The sequence below is a fragment of the Schistocerca americana genome, chromosome 5 (assembly GCF_021461395.2).
Source record: "Schistocerca americana isolate TAMUIC-IGC-003095 chromosome 5, iqSchAmer2.1, whole genome shotgun sequence".
In the NCBI taxonomy this organism is placed as follows: domain Eukaryota; kingdom Metazoa; phylum Arthropoda; class Insecta; order Orthoptera; family Acrididae; genus Schistocerca; species Schistocerca americana.
The window spans coordinates 202,885,096-202,906,495 of NC_060123.1; the positions used below are offsets into that span (position 1 = coordinate 202,885,096).

Genomic DNA, 21,400 nt, shown 5'->3' on the forward strand with positions numbered 1-21,400 from the left:
GAACTTCACAGCAAACATAAACATAGCCAAAGCCTTGCAGACCAAAAAAAAATTTACACGAAGCGAAATGTAGTGTGAGGAGGGCTATGCGAGAGGCGTTCAATGAATTCGAAAGTAAAGTTCTATGTACTGACTTGGCAGAAAATCCTAAGAAATTTTGGTCTTATGTCAAAGCGGTAGGTGGATCAAAACAAAATGTCCAGACACTCTGCGACCAAAATGGTACTGAAACAGAGGATGACAGCCTAAAGGCCGAAATACTAAATGTCTTTTTCCAAAGCTGTTTCACAGAGGAAGACTGCACTGTAGTTCCTTCTCTAGATTGTCGCACAGACAACAAAATGGTAGATATCGAAATAGACGACAGAGGGATAGAGAAACAATTAAAATCGCTCAAAAGTGGAAAGGCTGCTGAACCTGATGGGATACCAGTTTGATTTTACACAGAGTAAGGAACTTGCCACCCTTCTTGCAGCGGTGTACCGTAGGTCTCTAGAAGAGCATAGCGTTCCAAAGGATTGGAAAAGGGCACACGTCATCCCTGTTTCCAAGAAGGGATGTCGAACAGATGTGCAGAACTATAGACCTACATCTCTAACATCAATCAGTTGTAGAATTTTGGAACACGTATTATGTTCGAGTATAATGACTTTTCTGGAGACTAGAAATCTACTCTGTAGGAATCAGCATGGGTTTCGAAAAAGACAGTAGTGTGAAACCCAGCTCGCACTACTCGTCCACGAGACTCAGAGGGCCATAGACATGGGTTCACAGGTAGATGCCGTGTTTCTTGACTTCCGCAAGGCATTCGATACAGTTCCCCACAGTCGTTTAATGAACAAAGTAAGAGCATATGGACTATCAGACCAATTGTGTGATTGGATTGAAGAATTCCTAGATAATATAACTCAGCATGTCATTCTCAATGGAGAGAAGTCTTCCGAAGTAAGAGTGATTTCAGGTGTGCCGGAGGGGAGTGGTGTAGGGCCGTTGCTATTCACAATATACATAAATGACCTTGTGACTGACATCAGAAGTTCACTGAGGCTTTTTGCGGATGATGCTGTGGTATATCGAGAGGTTGTAACATTGGAAAATTGTACTGAAATGCAGGGGGATCTGCAGCGAATTGACGCATGGTGCAGGGAATGGCAATTGAATCTCAATGTAGACAAGTGTAATGTGCTGCGAATACATAGAAAGATAGATCCCTTATCATTTAGCTACAATATAGCAGGTCAGCAACTGGAAGCAGTTAATTTCATAAATTATCTGGGAGTAGGCATTAGGAGTGATTTAAAATGGAATGATCATGTAAAGTTGATCGTTGGTAAAGCAGATGCCAGACTGAGATTCATTGGAAGAATCCTAAGGAAATGCAATCCGAAAACGAAAGAAGTAGGTTACAGTACACTTGTTCGCCCACTGCTTGAATACTGCTCAGGAGTGTGGGATCTGTACTAGATAGGGTTGATCGAAGAGATAGAGAAGATCCGACGGAGAGCAGCGCGCTTCGTTAAAGGATCATTTAGTAATCGCGAAAGCATTACGGAGATGATAGATAAACTCTAGTGGAAGATTCTGCAGGAGAGAGGCTCAGTAGCTCGGTACGGGCTTTTGTTGAAGTTTTGAGAACATACCGTCACCGAAGAGTCAAACAGTATATTGCTCCCTCCTACGTATATCTCGTGAAGAGACCATGAGGATAAAATCAGAGAGATTAGATCCCACACAGAAGCATACTGACAATCCTTCTTTCCACGAACAATACGAGACTGGAATAGAAGGGAGAACCGATAGAGGTACTCAAGGTACCCTCCACCACACACCGTCAGGTGGCTTGCGCAGTATGGATGTAGATGTAGATGTAGTGAAAACACTGCAGCCAGCCAGCAATGAGTGTTGTTCTGAATAATCCACAAGAGTAATAGCATAACCAACTCAACCAGCAACCATCGAGTCATCGGTATAGACCACGTCAGAGTCATGAAACACGGCAAGGATGGAAAGAAAGCGGCAGTGGAGGGCCTCAGGAGGGACTGAGTCCTTTGGATCCTGTGCCAAATCCAACCAAAGTCATGGGCGGGGCACACACCATGGGAGTATATGTAAATGGGCCCAGAAAAGAGGTACGAGAGGGAAAGACTCATGCCCAGAGAGAAGAGCCTGGACGCGAACTGCTATCGTGCACTCTGACTGGGGCCGCCGTTTGGGAAGACGGACGGCCAATTTGGGGAACAGGAGACAGTAAGTGGGATGCCTGGGCAAGCTACAAACATGTGCAGCATAAGCGGCCAGTAATCATTGGTGCTGGATCCGCAATGGAGGGACACCAGCCTCCACAAGGATGCTGTCTACAGGGCTTCGGAAGAAAGCTCCAGTTGCCAGTCGGATCCCGCAGAGAACTATCGTAAGCCTGGCTCCCCTAATCGAGACCGGACTGAATCAATGCCTGATAAAGTCATAGAAGGGTAGACTGAACGGCACCCCAGCCGGTGTGACTCAAGCAATGTAGAGCATTAAGATGCCGCCAGTACATTTGTTTAAGCTGCCGAATATGAGGGAGGCAAGTCAACCAGGCAACAAAAAGCAATCCGAAAAATCAATGCATCTCCACCACAGCAAGAGGTTCGCCAGAAAAATAAAGCCGTGGCTCAGGGTGAACAGTGCGACACCGGCAGAAATGCACAACACAAGTCTTGGCAGCCAAAAACTGGAAGCCACGCAATACGGCCCAAGACTGCACTTTGCCGATAGCGGCCTGCAGCTGCCGTACAGCAACCCCAATGCCAGTGGAGCTCTAGTACAGGCAAAAGTCATCAGCATATAAAGAAGCCGATACGGACATTCCAGCAGCTGCAGCTAGCCCATTGATAGCAACTAAAAAGAGGCAGACACTCAACACAGAGCCTTACAGGACCCCGTTCTCCTGGACTCAGGAGGAACTATGGGAGGCACCAACTCGCACGCAGAAGGAACAGTGCGACAGAAAATTTTGAATAGAAATCGGGTGCGGGCCCCTAAGACCCCACCCATTAAGCGTAGTGAGGATGTGATGTTGCCACGTTATGTTGTACACCTTCCATATGTCAAAATAGACGGCAACCAGATGCTGACAGCAGGCAAATGCCGTGCGGATGGCAGACTCCAGGCAGACCAGATTACCGGTGGCAGAGTGGCCCTTACGGAACTCACCCTGGGATAGAGCCAGTAGGCCCCGAGACTCAAGTAGCCAACTCAACCTCCAGCTCACCATGCGTTCGAGCAACTTGATCGGAACGTTGGTGAGGCTAATGGGGCAGTAGCTGTCCACCTCCAGTGAGTTCTTGCCACGTTTAAACATAGGTAAGACGATGCTTTCCTGCCATTGTGAAGGGAACTCACCCTCAACCCAGATACAGTTGAAAAGGTCTAGGAGGCGTCGCTGGCAGTTCACAGAGAGGTGTTTGAGCATCTGAGAGTGGATGCGATCTGGCCCGGGAGCCGTATCAGGGCAAGCAGCTAGGGCACTTTGGAATTCCAGTCACTGATGGAGCATTGCTGTGGAGTGTATTGAATGAAAGGCTCCAAAATTCCAACCGCTCTTTCAGGGAGCGGAAGGCCAGTGGGTAATTCGTGGAAGCGGAACTCTGAGCATAATCCTCCGCTAAGACGTCTGCAGTTGTGTTGGATTCAGTACAGACTGCTCCAATCAGGGAAAGCCCAGGTACGCTGACAGGGGTCTGATAGCCATAGAGTCGCCTCATCTTGGCCCAAACCTGTGATGGAGACATACAGATGTCAATGGTGGAGACATACCTTTCCCAGCATGCCTGCTTCCGTCGGTGAATAAGGCGTCGGACTCTGGCACGGAGCCGCTTAAAGGCAATAAGGTGGTCCAGTGACAGGTGGCACTTATGACGATGGAGGGCTCACCTGCGATCGCAAATTGCCTCACAATCTCTGGTGACTACCAAGGCACAGTCCTCCATGGAGGGGACCCAGAAGAACAGGGAATTGCAGACTCTGCTGCAGAAATGATGCCAGTGGTGACCGTGTGAACCACCACATCAATGGTGTCATGAGACAGAGGCTCAATAGTGGCAATGGAGGTGAACGAGTTCCAATCAGCCTTATTCAAAGCCCATCTGGGGAGGTGCCCAGGGGAGTGATGCTGGGGCAATGACAGAAAGATCGGAAAGTGGTCACTACCACACAAGTCATCATGCACATTCCATTGGACAAACAGTAGAAGGCCAGGGCTGCAGACCGCAAGGTCAATGGCTGAGTACGTGCCATGTGCCACACAGAAATGTGTGGAGGCATAATTATTTAAAAAAGAAAGGTTGAGCTGTGCCAGTACTTGCTCAACGACAGTGCCTCGGCCTGTTGCCACCAATCCACCCCATAAAGGGTTATGGGAGTTAAAGTTGCCCAATAACAGAAAAGGTTGCGGCAGTTGGGCTATCAGTGCAGCCAATACATGCTGCGGAACATCACCATCTGGTGGAAGATAGAGACTGCAGACAGTAACAGCCTGAGGCATCCACACCTTAACAGTGACATCCTCTAAAGGTGTTTGAAGAGGTACACACTTGCTGTAAAGAGAGTTAAGGACGTAGACACAGACTACACCAGATACCCTCTCATAAGCTGCCCGATTCTTATAATAACCCCGATAGCCACGGAGGGCAGGGGTTCACATCGCCGAAAACCAAGTTTCCTGGATAACAATGCAAAAGAAAGGATGAAGGCTGAGAAGTCATCAGAGCTCAGCAAGGTGGTGGAAAAAACCGCCGCTATTCCACTGGAGGGTGACGTTATTATTAGGCTGGAGATGCATGAAGTGCCCAAGGAGGCAGGTTATGCCTCAGGGTCACCTGCTGCACCGATTGAGTACATGTGCGAGTGGCATCCATTGCATCTGAGGGTCCGGGGATATGTAGGTCCTCAGCAGGCACCAGAATCTCCACCTCATCCTGAGACGCAGAGCTGTTAGGGAGCGGTGGTACGGGTGTCACCACACGGTCTGGATTCTTGGGTGCCTTCTTCTTTTTCTGTTTCTCTCACTGTTCCTTTGGTGGTTCTGGCTGGGAGTGCTTCACTGGGTCAGTCTCAGGAATGGAGGAGGACCATGAAATCCTACGACTAGCTACCTGCGGTTGCTTCAGCCACTGGTCAGAACCCGGGAAGGGAGGGACCCAAGGGACCCCTTCCTGGCAAGAGGAGCCGAAGAAGACTTACACTTCTCTGGCTGGGAAGTGGGGACTGATGTCCCCGATGGTTGGGTGGGGGTTACTCCTGAAGTAGGTGGTGAAGGAGCAACAGGGAGGGAAGTGTTCCCCCCCCCCCCCCTTCCCACCATCAAGGGGGTTGCTGACTGAAAGTGGTGCAACGGATGGGGCTACAACTGTTCTCGTAGCAGTGACGTATGTGGAGGTCATAGCCACAGGATGTAGGTGCCCATATTATTGCTTAGCCTTGGTGTAGGTCAGTCAGTCCAGGGTCTTATATTCCGTGATTTTCCTCTCTTTCTGTAAAATCCTGCAGTCTGGCAAGAAAGGTGAATGATGCTCTCCACAGTTGACACAGATGGGAGGTGGGGCACATGGAGTATTGGGATGTGATGGATGTCCGCAATCTCGACATGTGAGGATGGAAGTACAGCACACAGACATATGGCCAAACTTCCAGCACTTAAAGCACTGCATCGGGGGAGGGATATATGGCTTGACACCGGAGTGGTAGACCATCACCTTGATCCTCTAGGGTAATGTGTCACCCTCGAAGGCCAAGATGAAGGCACTGTTGGCAACATGATGATCCCTCGGACCCCGATGGACACGCCGGATGAAGTGAACACCTCGCCACTCTAAATTGGTGCACAGCTTCTCATCACACTGTAAGAGAAGGTCCCTACGGAATATAATACCGTGGACCATATTTAAGCTTTTATGGGGTGTGATGGAAACAGAGACATCCCCCAGCTTGTCACAGGCGAGTAATGCCCGTGACTGGGCAGAGGATGCTGTTTTGATCAAGACTGGCCCAGAGGACATTTTGGACAAGCCCTCCACTTCCTCAAACTTGTCCTCTAAATGCTCCACAAAAAACTGAGGCTTTGTTGACCTGAATGATTCCCCATCAACTCGTGTATGGACGAGGTACCGGGGAGAGTAAGTATTGCTGCCATCCTTAGCCTTTCGCTAGTCCCAAGGTGTGGCCAGGGAGGGGAACGATTTGGGGTCATACTTCTGCACATTTATGTGAGCCCTCGAATGCTTAGAGGCTGCTGGCAGCTGGCCACCAGCAACAGATGATGTACCACACTTCATTGCGGGTCATCCGCCATGATGCCACCCACTCCGATCAAGGGCCATCCCCACGGGCACCACCCAGCCTCAGCAAGGGCCACCTGGCAGGATGGCCATTGCTGGGAGTCCCGATGCGCCAGGGAAATAGGCATCTACTCCTTGACATACGTGAGGAGTTAACAGTGCAGGCATCAGCAGAGCGATCCCTGTGTTGTCAGGGGGCTACAACCAACAGGGTACATGGCGGCCCTACCACAACGGACTGGCTACTGTGCTGGGTATCACGTGCAAAGAAGTCTATGGTTGTCATCAACACAGAGAGTGACACTATAGTGGATGGCAGAAACTGTACCCAGGAATGTTACCATGTAAGGTGCACTTCCCCAATTGGCTCGTTCTTCATAAAAATTTTGAAGAATGGAGGTCAAACCCTTCAGGGAACCATCACATAAAGGCCAAAATGTGTGAGACTCCTTTTAGTTGCCTCTTACAACAGACAGGAATACAGCGGGCCTATTCTTATACCCGGACCAGCTGTAGTTTCCCCCTGCTTTCTGCCATTCGCTGTACCAGCACAGCCAAGGCCGTTTTGGTTAATGTTACAAGGCCAGATCAGTCAATCATCCAGACTGTTGACCCTTCAACTACTGAAAAGGCTGCTGCCACTCTTCAGGAAATACACATTTGTCTGGCCTCTCAACAGATACCCCTCCGTTGTGGTTGCACCTAAGGTACAACCATCTGTATCACTGAGGCACAAAAGCCTCACCGCCAACAGCAAGGCCCATGGTTCATGGGAGGAGGAAAAGAAAATACAGCTTCATTTATGAGCCTGTTTTGGTGAAAAGCAGACCGATATTTTGTGAGTGGGTAATATTTATCAAAAAGTGAAATTATATGGCAATAAATCACTTTTTCTAGAAATTTCGATATGGCAGAAAGAATGGATACTGCCGATAGCTGTTAACATTATTTATGTCAAACTATTTTGAACAGAGGAATGATTTTAACAATTTTGAAAAAATCTGGGAAACAACCTACATTAGTGAACTGTTAATTACATCACAAAGTCAAATTATAATTTTCAAAGCAATATTTTTAATAAAAATCAGACATGCCATCAATATTAAATGAATACCGTATTTACTCGAATTTAAGCCACACTTTTTTTTCGGTTTTTGTGATCCAAAAAACCGCCTGCGGCTTAGAATCTAGTGCAAAGTAAGCGGAAGTTCTGAAAAATTTGGTAGGTGCCACCACAACTAACTTCTGCCGTCGAACAAATGTAGCGCTACACAGGCATGCTTTGCAGGCACAAAGATAAATACTGGTGCCAAAACCTCTGCGTCAGTAAATAAATTAAAAAAAAAAAAAAAAAAAAAAAGGTGGAAGACGAGCTTTTTTCGCTGCCCTGAGTTTCGGTCACTGCATTTTCATACATTATCCAACAAAGTGAATACAAATTCCGTATTGTTTATCTTCGAATGCAGCAGCACTTCAATGTACTACAAAAATCCGACTGGCAAGACTGTTTGGGATGTTTGTCAATATGGCCAACTCTACGATCTGAATTTTTTCCTACCTGTGAGAAGAGGTGGTTGCTAATAGGAACTTTTATGAATTGTGAATCACATGCAGTATTCTCTTCACCATAAGAATAATTCGAATATAAACATTTTGCCATGTATGTGTTTCGTGTTTGCTGCTATCTCATTTAAATCCTGTCTGCCTAATAAACTACGAAACTAGGGTGAGACAACAGCAAACGCAGAAGAATATACATATCATGTCATGTTTATATTCGAATTATTCATGTGCCTAATAGTGATACAGTCAGAAATGAAGCACGGCAATCGACTAGATTTTTAAATCTAAGATGGCTCTGTGCAGAATGTAATGTACTAAAGTGGCGTCTGCAAAGATTTTCAAACGGAGAAAAATTTTCGCTAAACTCTCATTCAGAACATCTTCTATCATACGCAGTCTATTATTTGGTTCTTGTTGACCATTAACAAAGAAAGCAGCAGTAACAACAAATAGCAGTCTCTTGCCATTGTGCGGCGGTAGCACACACAAAAGCAAACCATGCTGCGAGCGGCGACAGGCCATAAACACTTATTATCAGAATGCGACAAACAATGCATGACGCATTACAGTAATGCATTTTCAGTTTAGAGTGACGTAAACATCTATAACAAAGAGAACGGCACTTATCAGATCAAAGAAAAATAAGCAATGAATTCAAACTAGTCGAAGCACGTGAAAAAGGAAGGGTACCCGTATAAATACGGACGGTGCGCCTGATGCATAGCAAAGGCTATGTGGTAAAGCTTAACTTCTAAGCTTACGACTCGAACCAAACTACTGTAGCTGTATCGTCATTCATTCGACCTAAATTGTGTCTCATATTACAATGGACCAACTTTGTTTAGTCTTGGAGGTGCGGCCTAAAACTTTTCTCTCCCCTTGAATTTCGAGTCTCAAATTTCAGGTGTGGCTTAGATTCGGGAAAATTTTTTTTCCTTGATTTCGAGTCTCATTTTTCGGGTGCGGCTTAGATTCGAGTGCGGCTTAGATTCGAGTAAATATGGTATGAATTGCTATTTCCACTCATAATTTTTAGGATTTCTTCTTGAGTTAATATTTCGGGTACACAATTTGACATCCCACCTAAATGGAAACTTCTCTCTCATCAGCATTCACTGGATGTAATTATCCTACTGCCTATTTGAAATGCAGATTTTCTGGGCTTTCACATCCAATCCTGGTACTGCTGATTCCTCCAAAAACAACTTAGGAGTACGCTTATTTTCACTCAGGACTATCCTTGTCTTCAAGATATTAATCAACTATTCCGACAAGGCTATGACTTCCTGAAATGACGTGCATTCTGTCTGACATTTTGCCCGTCACACCTCGAATAACTCCCCCCTTGCTTCTTCTGCACCAATTTCCCTATCCTACAACTCCTACCCCGGTGACTGTCACCACTGTAAGACTTTTCCTATGCCCCCTCCAACGACCATCCATGCCAGATCAGTAAATGGTAAAACATACACTGTCAAAGGAAGAGCCACCTGTGAAATGACAAACATCATGTACCAGCTGTTATATAAACACTGTTAGGCCTTCTACACTGGTAAGACTACCGCCAAGTTATCAGTTAGGATGAATGGCCATAGACAGTTTCTGTATACTGGCAACAAACAATATCCTGTTGCAGAGCATGGTCTACAACATGACAGTCATGACCTTGGTGGCTGTTTCGTATGCCCTCAGTTCTCGCCATACCCCTGGCATTAATGTACATTAATTTCTTCGGTTTCAGCATTATCTGTCAGTAAGTACTCCTTTCTTCACGCCCTTTCAGTTTCCTACATATTTTATTTGTTGCCCCATCTATTTTTCCTCACCACCAACCCCCACCTGCACACCACATTTAATGCACAACCTTTCTGCCCTTATTAGCTCTTCTACAATGTTTTATCAATAATCTCTGTCTTGCTTATTACTCCATCTTCTACCTTTAAGGACTCAGGTTTTCAAATCTCGTGTGGTGCAGTCTTCCCTTCTCATCCTGTCTGGTAAGTCTCCCCTGAGCTGTGGATCTAGACAACTTTTCCATAACTCTCCCTATTTCCTATAACCACTTTTTCATATTTTTTTAAGAATAACCATGAAACAATGACAACCAATATCTTCTAGCGTGTAGCCCATATCCGAAAACAGCAACTAATAGATAAATAAAAAGTCATAATCATGATTTAGTCCAGTTCTCAAGATTCCCCTTGCCTCTTAATCTACTCATGTCTGCTGGGACTATCTCCACAACCAGTCTTGCTGCTGTAATTTATTTTTATGGTCACAATTAGTTTCATATGATTTATTGCATTTCTTAGGCACTGACATACTAATTAATTTTATTCCTTATTTCATCTTAAAGTTACCATCTTGTCTTCAAGCTAATTAAAATCTGGTAATGTTTTTTCTCCTTTCATTCTAATATGTGAACAGAGATCAAAATGCTCATTTGCAACACACCTGCTAAATCATATAGCCCCTAAACAGCCAAATGAACTAGTATTTCTTATTGTGCTCAGTTTACACAAGTAATATTTTTTTGAAGGGCAATGTTCTTGCATTTTATTGTTAGTTTTACTTAAAGATCATTACAATTGTTTGTATATTCATACATATTGTATCAAAAGTTGTTCAAATAAAGCACTTGTTTGTACGGTGGTAGGATTTAACGTTACTTCATCCTATATTTCACAAAATTGTAAAATCTGAAGCAATTCACAGTTTTTCATATATCACTTGCACTTGTGACACACGAGTCAAATGTTATGTGATTGTTAAAGTAGCACTTCAAACTGTACTGAATTCAGCATCATATTGGAAAATCTTGGGCCCATTTGAACAAAATGGTTCAAATGGCTCTGAGCACTATGGGACTTAACAGCTATGGTCATCAGTCCCCTAGAACTGAGAACCACTTAAACCTAACTAACCTAAGGACATCACACAACATCCAGTCATCACAAGGCACAGAAAATCCCTGACCCCGCCGGGAATCGAACCCGAGACCATTTGAACAAGAGTACCATTTGTTCAAACCTACTGGTTACTTAGCACCATTATACACTTAAGCTCTTATCCTGACTGATCCATGCAAGTAAAACAAATATGGGATTTGAGAGTCTGCCAAGATGCAAAAACTTAGTTCATTTCTCCAAAAACTAGTTTCAACAGTGACTCGTTATAATCAGGTTTTTTTTCCCCTTCCTTTTAACTCAGGGACATATGAAATACAGATAGTTACACAACTGAACATTTTAGTTTTTAAATGATGTTTTCTTCCACTCAATACCTATCACTTTTTACATATTTTACACATCACTACTTTGATAAACTGTTATGTGTTTCTGCTTCAGGACGTCATCTGCAGCACAAATGCCCACTGTTAACAAAATTTATGTTTGACCTTATATAATGCCTATATAATAGGCATAATGGAATGTAGTCAAATTAAATCGAGTGATGCTGAGGGGATTAGATTAGGAAATGAGACACTTAAAGTGGTAAAGGAGTTTTGCTATTTAGGGAGTAAAATAACTGATGATGGTCGAAGTAGAGAGGATATAAAATGTAGACTGGCAATGGCAAGGAAATCGTTTCTGAAGAAGAGAAATTTGTTAACATCGAGTATAGATTTAAGTGTCAGGAAGTCGTTTCTGAAAGTATTTGTATGGAGTGTAGCCATGTATGGAAGTGAAACATGGACGATAACCGGTTTGGACAAGAAGAGAATAGAAGCTTTCGAAATGTGGTGCTACAGAAGAATGCCGAAGATAAGGTGGGTAGATCACGTAACTAATGAGGAGGTATTGAATAGGATTGGGGAGAAGAGAAGTTTGTGGCACAACTTGACTAGAAGAAGGGATCGGTTGGTAGGACATGTTTTGAGGCATCAAGGGATCACAAATTTAGCATTGGAGGGCAGCGTGGAGGGTAAAAATCGTAGAGGGAGACCAAGAGATCAATACACTAAGCAGATTCAGAAGGATGTAGGTTGCAGTAGGTACTAGGAGATGAAGAAGCTTGCGCAGGATAGAGTAGCATGGAGAGCTGCATCAAACCAGTCTCAGTACTGAAGACCACAACAACAACGATGCCTATATTCTGAAATGTCTGTATTTTGTGACATTTTGTCTATAAAGTAAAGTTACAGTGAGTCTTAGAAAGAAACTGTGGGTGCAGTTAAACTGGCACCACACTGATCAGGGATTTGAAACTATAGCAAGCACAGCTGGGATCTTATAGAGTAGACTTGTGTGAGTGTGGCACTATACAGCCTACAGTCACACTGAGGAAGATTGTCCTGACAGAAGACTCTTACACGGCTTGCAATCAATTGATGAGCAAGCAGTATACATGGTAAAGTTGTGCTTCTCCCTGAAACAATGGGTGGCACTGACGGCTGTGGATAGAGTTCACGTTTTTATCACAGGTAACTATTAATTAAATTACTTGCATATAGTGATGGACCAAAACATCATGACCACTATCCATCATGAGTATGTATGCCACTTGGTGGTGTTGCTGACAGTTGACACGATAAGGAAAGTGTATAAGCAGAGCAGAGACAAATGGAGTATCATGCAAGGGATGATATGGACTGTAAACAGAGTACTTCACTGACATTACGACTTTGACAAAGGACAAACTGTTATGGCACAGCACTTGGGAACAAACACCTCAGAGATTGCAAAGCTGGACAGCTATTCTGATGCTACTGTTGTAATCTTCTATGAAAAGTGGTTGAAGGATGGTGAAACCATGTGTAGATGACACAGTGTTGGACATTCATGCCTTCCCACGGAAAATGGAAGTCAGAGGCCTGTCCGCCCTGTAAAGCAGGATAGATCATGATTTATGGCATCTCTGACAACGGAGCACAATGCTGGTCAAGCACAAGTGTTTTGGCGCATAAGGTTCAGAGTATATTATTGTACATGGAACTTCACAACAGATGACCCCTAATGCTCCCAGGTTGACTCAATGACATCATCAACTGTAATGCAGTGGACACGGGATCATTGAAATTGTACTATGGATCAATGGAAACCTGTTGTCTCACTAGATGAATCTTGTTTTTTGTTCCAGCAAATCAATGATTGTGTCTAGATATGCCATCATCCACACAGACTAGTGCTCGAAACATGCGCCGTGTCATGGACTATGACCAGTGGGGGCAGCATTATGCTATGGAGGGCATTCCCCCAGGGTTTCCATCTGACATGTTACCGTGATATTTGTGGACTGTGTGAACATAATTGCAGGCCATCTGCATCCCTTCACCTTGATGTCTTCCTCGACAGTGATGACATTTTGCAGTAGGATTATTTCTTTCTATCTGTGTCACAATACCTGAATAGTGCTTCAGCAGCCTGAGTACATGACAGATGTCTTGGCCACCAAATGAGCACGATGTGAACCGAATGCAATACATCTGTGACACTACTGGATGCCAATTCCACATCTGCAAACCAGTGGCCCAAAATTTACGGGAATTAGGTGACTTCTGCATAACATCTGGTGTCATAAACTTTTGGAAATCTACAAAGGGCTTGTGCAAGCCAGCCATGCAGAACTGCTCCTTTATTGTGTTTTAAAGATAGATCAACTCTCTATTAGGCAGGTGATCGTAGTTTTTTGGGTCATAAGTTTTATTATATCTTTCATGAAAACATATTTATAATGAAATATTATATCACAATGGTACACTGACAGGTGGAAAGATTCAAAATGAGAATCATACTGTCAGTACAAGCAAATAGTAAGAGACTATTGAGAGAGGGAGTGGAGACAATAGATAAATATAAATGAATCTGTTTGAATATCCACACCATAGAAATTAACATAAGTAAAAAATGACCCAATATTTTATGCAATGGCCTTATCTATAGTGAAGGTGGTGACTGGTACCTAGGTGGCTGTCCCATGATAACAGCCAAGTGTCTCAGCAGTACTTTGTCTGTTATACAAATTTTCTCAGGCCAAATGTGACAAGAGACATGTCCTGGCTCCAACATTATGGACAACAGAGGAAGGATCATTGATCGAGGTCAAGCGCACACAATCTCCAACTAAGATAAAATTCAAGGAACAGTCATCCATAGGCAAAGTATTGCTAATGGACCATTGGAATTGGTAACTTTCCAGAAGAAGAAGAAAACTGTGAATAGTCTTTACTAATGCGACATGGAGGTAAGGCAGCAGTTGACAGTTGTGAAATGATCACGATTCTAGAAGTGGAGATGCCGAGTCGCAGATAGGCACAATGAAAAAGACTTTCAGCCGTAAAGGCCTGCGTCAACAAAACACACACACACACACACACACACACACACACACACACACACACAGACTGTGGTTTCAACCTCCAAAATGAAATATTTAAAGTGACAAAACACCGGCACTTGAAAAGCTCCAGAAAGACAGAATCAGCATGGCTTTGCCAGCAAACAAAGGGAATTCCACAGTCGTTATGCAGCAGATTGATTATGATGAGAAGGTTCAACAACTTCTGGAGAAGGTTCAACAACTTCTGGAGCATAACGACTTTTGGAAAGTGGACAAAATGACAAAAAAACTCACTGGAATTGACTGCAGGTAAGTGGTAATGGGTGACCCTCTTTCTCCAGTGGTTACTATATTTATGGAGAAATTTAAGGAGATGGCTAGATACAAACTTAAAAGCTTCTTCACATATGCGGATGGTTTCTTTATTATGTGGTCTCATGGTAGGGAAAGGGTCAATGAGTTTTTGGATCAATTTAACTTATGCCACCCAAATATCAAGCTCACCATGGAACTGGGAAAGGATGGTCTGTGGCCATTTCTGAATGTACTTGTCAAATGGAGAGCAGATGGGTCATTTGGCCACAATGTTTATCGCAAAACAACACATGCTGATTTATACCTGTAAACTAGTAGCTGTCATAACTCAACACAGAAGAATTGAGTTCTAAAGACACTTGTTCCCACAGTCACGCACATTGTCATACCTAGACAGTCAGATGTCAAAAATAGAGCGTCGATGCTCAGTCGTCTTCCAAAATTAATATGTGGACAAACAGTTTCACAATGCCTTTCAAACAGATATTCTGCAACGCGACAGAGAAAAAGAACATGAGCAAGGACTGTTTCTTACCTGCCTTATGAGTAATCTATTTCTGCCAAGATCAGCAGGATTCTCCTGAAGCACATCATCTACCAAAATAAGAGGACTACTGAGAAATGTGAAAGATGACCTAGGTTTATGAAAACCATTAATTTATATGCACCTTGCCAAGGTGGTATGTCAAGCATTGGTCACACAATTGGAACTGCAGACATCACACACTAATAAAATAAGAGGCACACCTGGCTGAGACAGGCAACTGAATCAGCTATTGCAAAGCAATATCTGGAACTTAATGACATCATGCTCTATGAAGAAATAAAGGTTCTGTCACAAACCTCTAGATACTGGGGCAGTGTTATAAGAGTGTCAATACAGATAAAGATGGCAGAAATCCTCATGCTAGCAACACTGGATACCAACTCAGTAAAGCCTGGGATACTGCACAGGAGTTGCAGCAGCAGCACAACTCAGCAAAAAGAAAAACTGAGAATATGGACATGGGTAACAAACCCCAGGCAGAGCACCAGATGCACCACAATGAGACCAGAACGCCATATCCTTGTCGGGCACTTAAGACCAAAAGCAGAATGCCTGCTAGCATTCCATTCTGTAAATGGAACATCTCATGACAATTTTAGTAGGAACAGACTGCATATGGAGTACTTAGAACTGAATGGAGAAGGCAGGAAGTAAAAATACTGAACCTATCCTACTTAACTAGCAGTCTCACATAACACCACATGAAAACAGCGAGTCACGATGCCAAAATATTGAGCTTGGATGACGCTGATCCAGCAGAAACCCAATGGTTCAAGGTGAAAATAATAATAATAATAATAATAATAATAATAATAATAATAATAATAATAATAATAATAATTTAAGGTAAAATAACAAGTACACTGTTTTTGTTCTATTGTTTTTTCTTTTTTTTTCAATTCTGAAATAGTTTTTGGCTTATTAAGGCATTTTCAAGAACCAAATAACTAGCATCTGGAAGAGACGCTTGTCCTTAGTTAACCAAACATTATAGGCAAAGACACAATTACTTGCATAGAGTGTTGTGCATCTAACCTGCTTCTTAACATTGAAATTACACTTTACACAGTGGACAATGTTAAGCCCAATAAATAATTAAACTACACAATATTAGAGGTTTCATGATTATAAAACAGTTTTTGTCTTGACATTGGCAGAGAAACTGTTAAACTGAGTACTCTTCGTTAATGCTGTGCAATAAACATGTCTTTTTTTTACATTGTAAACTAAACTTTAGGCAATGGACAGTATTATAAACAATAATTAGAATACATAATCTTACAGTATTACAGATTATATGGTTGCAATGCCATAGTTTGTGAGGTCGTGACACTGGTTGAGAACTATCTAACTGAGCACTAGTACCTTACATTGAACAACAAACATGTTTCACATTGTACATTACATTTTTACGAAATGGTAATATTTGAACATAGTACAAGCTTAAAATATACAATATTAAGTTACTGTAAGTTATGTTGTTGAAGTTTGTGGGATAAGGAACAGGAGATTTTATTATGTTTTAATTTTTTGTAGCCATATACATGATTGTGGGTGTGTGGCTGGTTGGCAGCATCATGTGAAGCTTAAACATGGGGATGCATTCAACCGTAATTGATCATTTAGAACCAGCTGGGAGTTTTGAGCTAAATGTCTGTTTTCCTCAAGTGCTTCTAACAGGTTTAGTTTTCTTCCTTTGTTGGCTCTATGCAGTACTTGTCTGTGGACTTGGTATTTGTGCCCTTCTTTCAGCACATGTTTGGCAAAGGTGGAGTGTAATATCCAGCTGCGTTCATGTTCAACCAGCCTAGTTGGTATGGCCCTGCCTGTCTGACCAATATACAATTTGATACACTCATTGCAAGTTATTTTGTAGACAGCACTGTTACTTAATAAATCTGTTTTGTCTTTACTGTTGAATAGGATATGGGCTGTAGTGCCTCTTACATAAAATGAAGTTTTGTAATTACAGGACTTGAGGGTTTTAGCTAATTTGCCAGATAGCTTTCCTAAATATGGGATAGTACATCAGTTGGTTTCAGGTATGACTGTTGCTGCAGAGGAGTCATACATGTAGGGTAACATTTTTCTTGGTTTTTTTTTTGTGTAAAATGTTGTCAGTTAATTCAGGGGTATAGCCTTTGTTTGATGCAGTACGTTCAATGTGTCTAATTCTGTTTCAAATTTCTGTTTGAAAATTTTGTTCTGAAACTGGTACGAATGTAAGATGATGTCCCACAGAATGAAAGGCAGCATGTTTATGTGATATTGGGAGTTGTAAACATGAGGGTATTGCAGTGTCTGCTGTGGTGAGTTTTCTGTAAATTTTGAAACTATGCACTGCAGGAAGGACACAAATATCAAGTCCACAGACAAGTACTACATACAGCCAACAAAGGAACAAAATTAAGCCCATTTGAAGCACTTGGGGTAAGCAGACATTTGGCTCAAAACTCCCAGTTGGTTTTAAATGATCAATTACAGCTGAGCACATCCCCCTGTTTAAGCTTCACAGGATGCTATCAACCAGCCACATACCCACAAACACCAGAATGACATATACGGCTACACAAAATTAAAACATGATAAAATCTCCTGTTCCTTATCCCCCATAATCAACAATATAACTTGTGATACATTGGTATTCTATATTTTAACAGTGTACTATGTTTAAATATTACCCATTTCATGAAAAATGTTATTTACAATGTAAACTATGTTCACTGCTCAATGTAAGGTACTAGTGCTCAGTTTGATAGTTCTCAACCAATGTCACAATCCCACAAACTATGGCATCATAACCTTTTAACCCATAATACCATAGGATTATGTGTTCTAATTATTGTGTACAATACTGTCCATTGCCTTACGTTTATTTTACAATGTTAAAAATCATGTTTATTGCACAACGTAAATGAAGAGTGCTCAGGTTAACAGTTTCTCAGCCAATGAAAGAAAGAAAAAAAGAATAATATAAATAAAAAATAACAAACAACCACGCTTCATAATCATTTAACCTGTAATATTGTGTAGTTTAATTATTTATTGTGCTTAACACTGCTCATTGTGTAAAATGTAATTTCTACAATAAGAAGCAAGTTTGATGAATAACACTCTATGCAAGTGATTATATCTTTGCCTATAATGTTTGGTAAACTAAAAACGAGTGTCCCTTCCTGATGCTAGTTATTTGTTTCCTGAAGATGTCCTAATAAGTTGAAAACTAGTTTGAAATAAACATAAATTGGCAGAACAAAAACACTGTACTTGTTATTTAACCTTAAATATGGAATTGTTCTACCAAGATGTAACAGAAGAATCCTTAATAATAATAATTATTTTAATGCCTCCTGCAGCCTGTGTCAAGAACATGAATACACTGACCATGAGGGTAATTATACCAGAATTTCTCTTGAACTATGTTCCCCATGAAAACTGTACGGTGGAGTCATATAGTGTGACAGGCAGTACTACTTGCTATTTACCCAAGCTGTTAACCACAGCAAAGCTGTTCACTTCACTGAATCTGTTGTATGATCCACTGACTTTGCTACTGTAATCAGATTTCTCTATTGGTGGTTGTTTTGGACTACCTGCATGAGCTCACGATTAGGACTGTTGATATTTTTTAAGATACACTGATATTTTAAAAAAGTACCATTCTTGCCCTCATCATGTACAAAAAAAGTATTGATACATCGTTAGAAAAACGTCGACATATCGGCCTACAAAAGTATCGGCTGCACATTGTAAATATACTGCCATTTTTAAGAACTGTATATTTTAGTATTGATTTATTATCAGATATTCTGTACATCAACAAGCCAGCAGCCTGCTTACCCTCTTAGAGTAAAAAAATTAAAGGAAAACAATGCACAGTCACACTTGGTTATAACCACTTTGCTAACAATGGTAACTGCATGGATGTTGCACAATAAAAGGTGTACAATGGGTCCGTTGTTCGGCTTCATCTAATGTCAGATATGTCAGGATACTTCATATTGACTTCCTTCTTTTCCAAGTGACCTAGCAGTTGTAGTGTCAAAACTGCATGGTGAAGTTGAACATTGCCGTATCTGTTGGTAGCACCAAGAGCCAATTACATCAGTAGTTCCCCTCACATGTCTCTGCACAGACCAGTCTTGTCATTTAGATTTTTTCATCATTTTCTGCAACTGTTGTTGAAGAATGCTGATGTGAAGAAATAATGAACTGGTTGTGCTAAATTTTTTTTTTTTTCAGCTGAATCTATAGAAGGTGCAACAATGCAGATAAATTTCGTACGAGAGACTGCTTTGAAAGCAAACCTATATATGTTTTTTGGAAAAACAGAGTATTTGACAAAGTAAGCAGTGAAATACATGGAAACTGATTACAGCAGAATAAAAAAGGCTAGAAAGTTTAAATACCTATGTGAAATAAAACAATCAAGTACTGTGGACAAAGACGCTAATTCAGCAAGTGCAAGGAAAACTGAAGTGGCTTTTCAATCAACAGAGAATTCATATAACAAGAAATGTTTAACCATAAATGCAGAACTCCAGCACTACAGGATTATCATCGGACCAGAATGCCTTTATGCTTCAGAATACCTTTTGTTACAAAGCAATTATGTGAAATAGCAAAGAAAGATAACTAAATAGTCTGGAAAATTTTGGGACCAAAATATGACAACAGGAAAAGCAAATTATAAAGTAATAAAGAAGTTTATGAGTGAACAGAAGGAAACCAAACACAATGAAGAAGAGAGAATTTTTTTGACAGAAACCCAAAACATCAACGATGTGGATTAGAGAAATTAAAGCATACCTGAGGGAAATGGAAATAACAGAGGAAAAAACAAGAAAAAGAGAAAAGTTCACAGCAAAACTAAAATGTTTCAAGGATTTCCAGGGGGAAAAAATAAAGAAAAAGACAGGTGCAAGTCAAACAGAAGAAAGAAGAGAGCGACACAGAGAAAGAATGAAAAACCAATGGAAAGAAAGAAGGGTGAAAAGAAAACAGACGCAAGTTATTTCATGTGCTTCTCAGTAGGCCAAACCAATAAAACAAAACAACAACAACAACAATAAACTGAAATAGAATATTAATTTTATTTTGATTTGTACCATAGATTCAATAACCACAACATCGTGAACAATACAAAAAATCTGCAAATGAAATTTTAATTTAGAACTCAAGTGTTTCATTCATTCCATAATCTGATACGCCTTTTATAACTTTCTCCTTGATCTGTCTTAAGCTAATACATGTAGTTACAGTTAACTATCCACATAATTTCAAATAAATTAAGGGACTAATTTACCTTTAGCCAATAATCTGATCCAATAGTTGCATATATATGAGTATGCCATAAGCGAATCTGTGGTATTGTGTGGATTTGTTCTTCCACCAAATACAATCATATAGTCATCAGTTGTAATAGCAGAATGTAAAAATCTTGCCCGAGGCTAAAAATAATAAATTAATTCCACTGTAGTCATAGTTACAACGAAATTACTGAATCACATGCATGATGCAGTGAACACCAATATTTTGAAAATGATCTTGTCTCAAATTATCACACTACAATGAAATATTTACATCGAAGCATTAAAAGTCAAAGAAATAACTTCCAATAGAGTAATTTTAACATGCAAAAGTCTTTGTAACTTACCAAGAGGTCCGATGCTGGATTATAACCCTCAAAGGTTGGAAGTACTGACCACTTCTGTGATGGATAATGAAAAGAGTAGAGCTTACTTGATATAAATGAGCTGTTGAAATCAAATATATAGCCCCCGAATACATAGAAGCTTTCTGTTGGGTTATGGTATACAGTACTATGGCCATAAATTCCTGCAGAAGGAAATGTTTGCATTAATTTAAATGTTACACAGCTTTTAATAAAAGCAGCGTGTTAGGATTACAAAATTGCTTTCATGCCGCAGCAGGCACTGACAATCTTTATAATATTTAATACATGGTACAAAACAAAGCATCACAACCCTCAATGTTTAAAATACAATTTTATAGCAATCAATGAGCTTTCTTAGTTTCCCAGTCACAATCTTTTAAATTGCTTCACAAGGTCGTCAATTATTTCACATTACATGCCACTTCATCCTTAATAATTTACACAATCAGAAAAAGCAGCAATAAAAGAATAATCTGGATTATATTAACAGAAAGAGAGGTAGAGCATTAAGTGAAACAAATAGCAGAATCATGACAGCAAGTGTTATATTTCTTACCATCGTGAAAAGTTATTGGGTAAACTAACTTTTGTGTGTGTGTGTGTGTGTGTGTGTGTGTGTGTGTGTGTGTTTTGCCTACTTTAGAACCGTGAAAAATATAAATCAAATAAAAGAAAAATTATTCTCTCCCATTTGCCCTTGCA

General features: G+C 41.2%; 1 protein-coding gene across 1 annotated transcript in view; it reads right to left on the reverse strand.

Annotated features, from left to right (window-relative positions):
* The window catches only part of LOC124615302 (multiple epidermal growth factor-like domains protein 8), a 368,566-nt gene that overhangs the window by 76,299 nt on the left and 270,867 nt on the right, over window positions 1-21,400 (reverse strand). The window contains exons 26-27 of the mRNA XM_047143089.1: window positions 20,678-20,859; window positions 20,327-20,471 (exon numbers count right to left, since the gene is read on the reverse strand). Of these exons, the coding sequence (XP_046999045.1) occupies window positions 20,327-20,471; window positions 20,678-20,859 (327 nt within the window). The remainder of the gene's footprint in view (window positions 1-20,326; window positions 20,472-20,677; window positions 20,860-21,400) is intronic.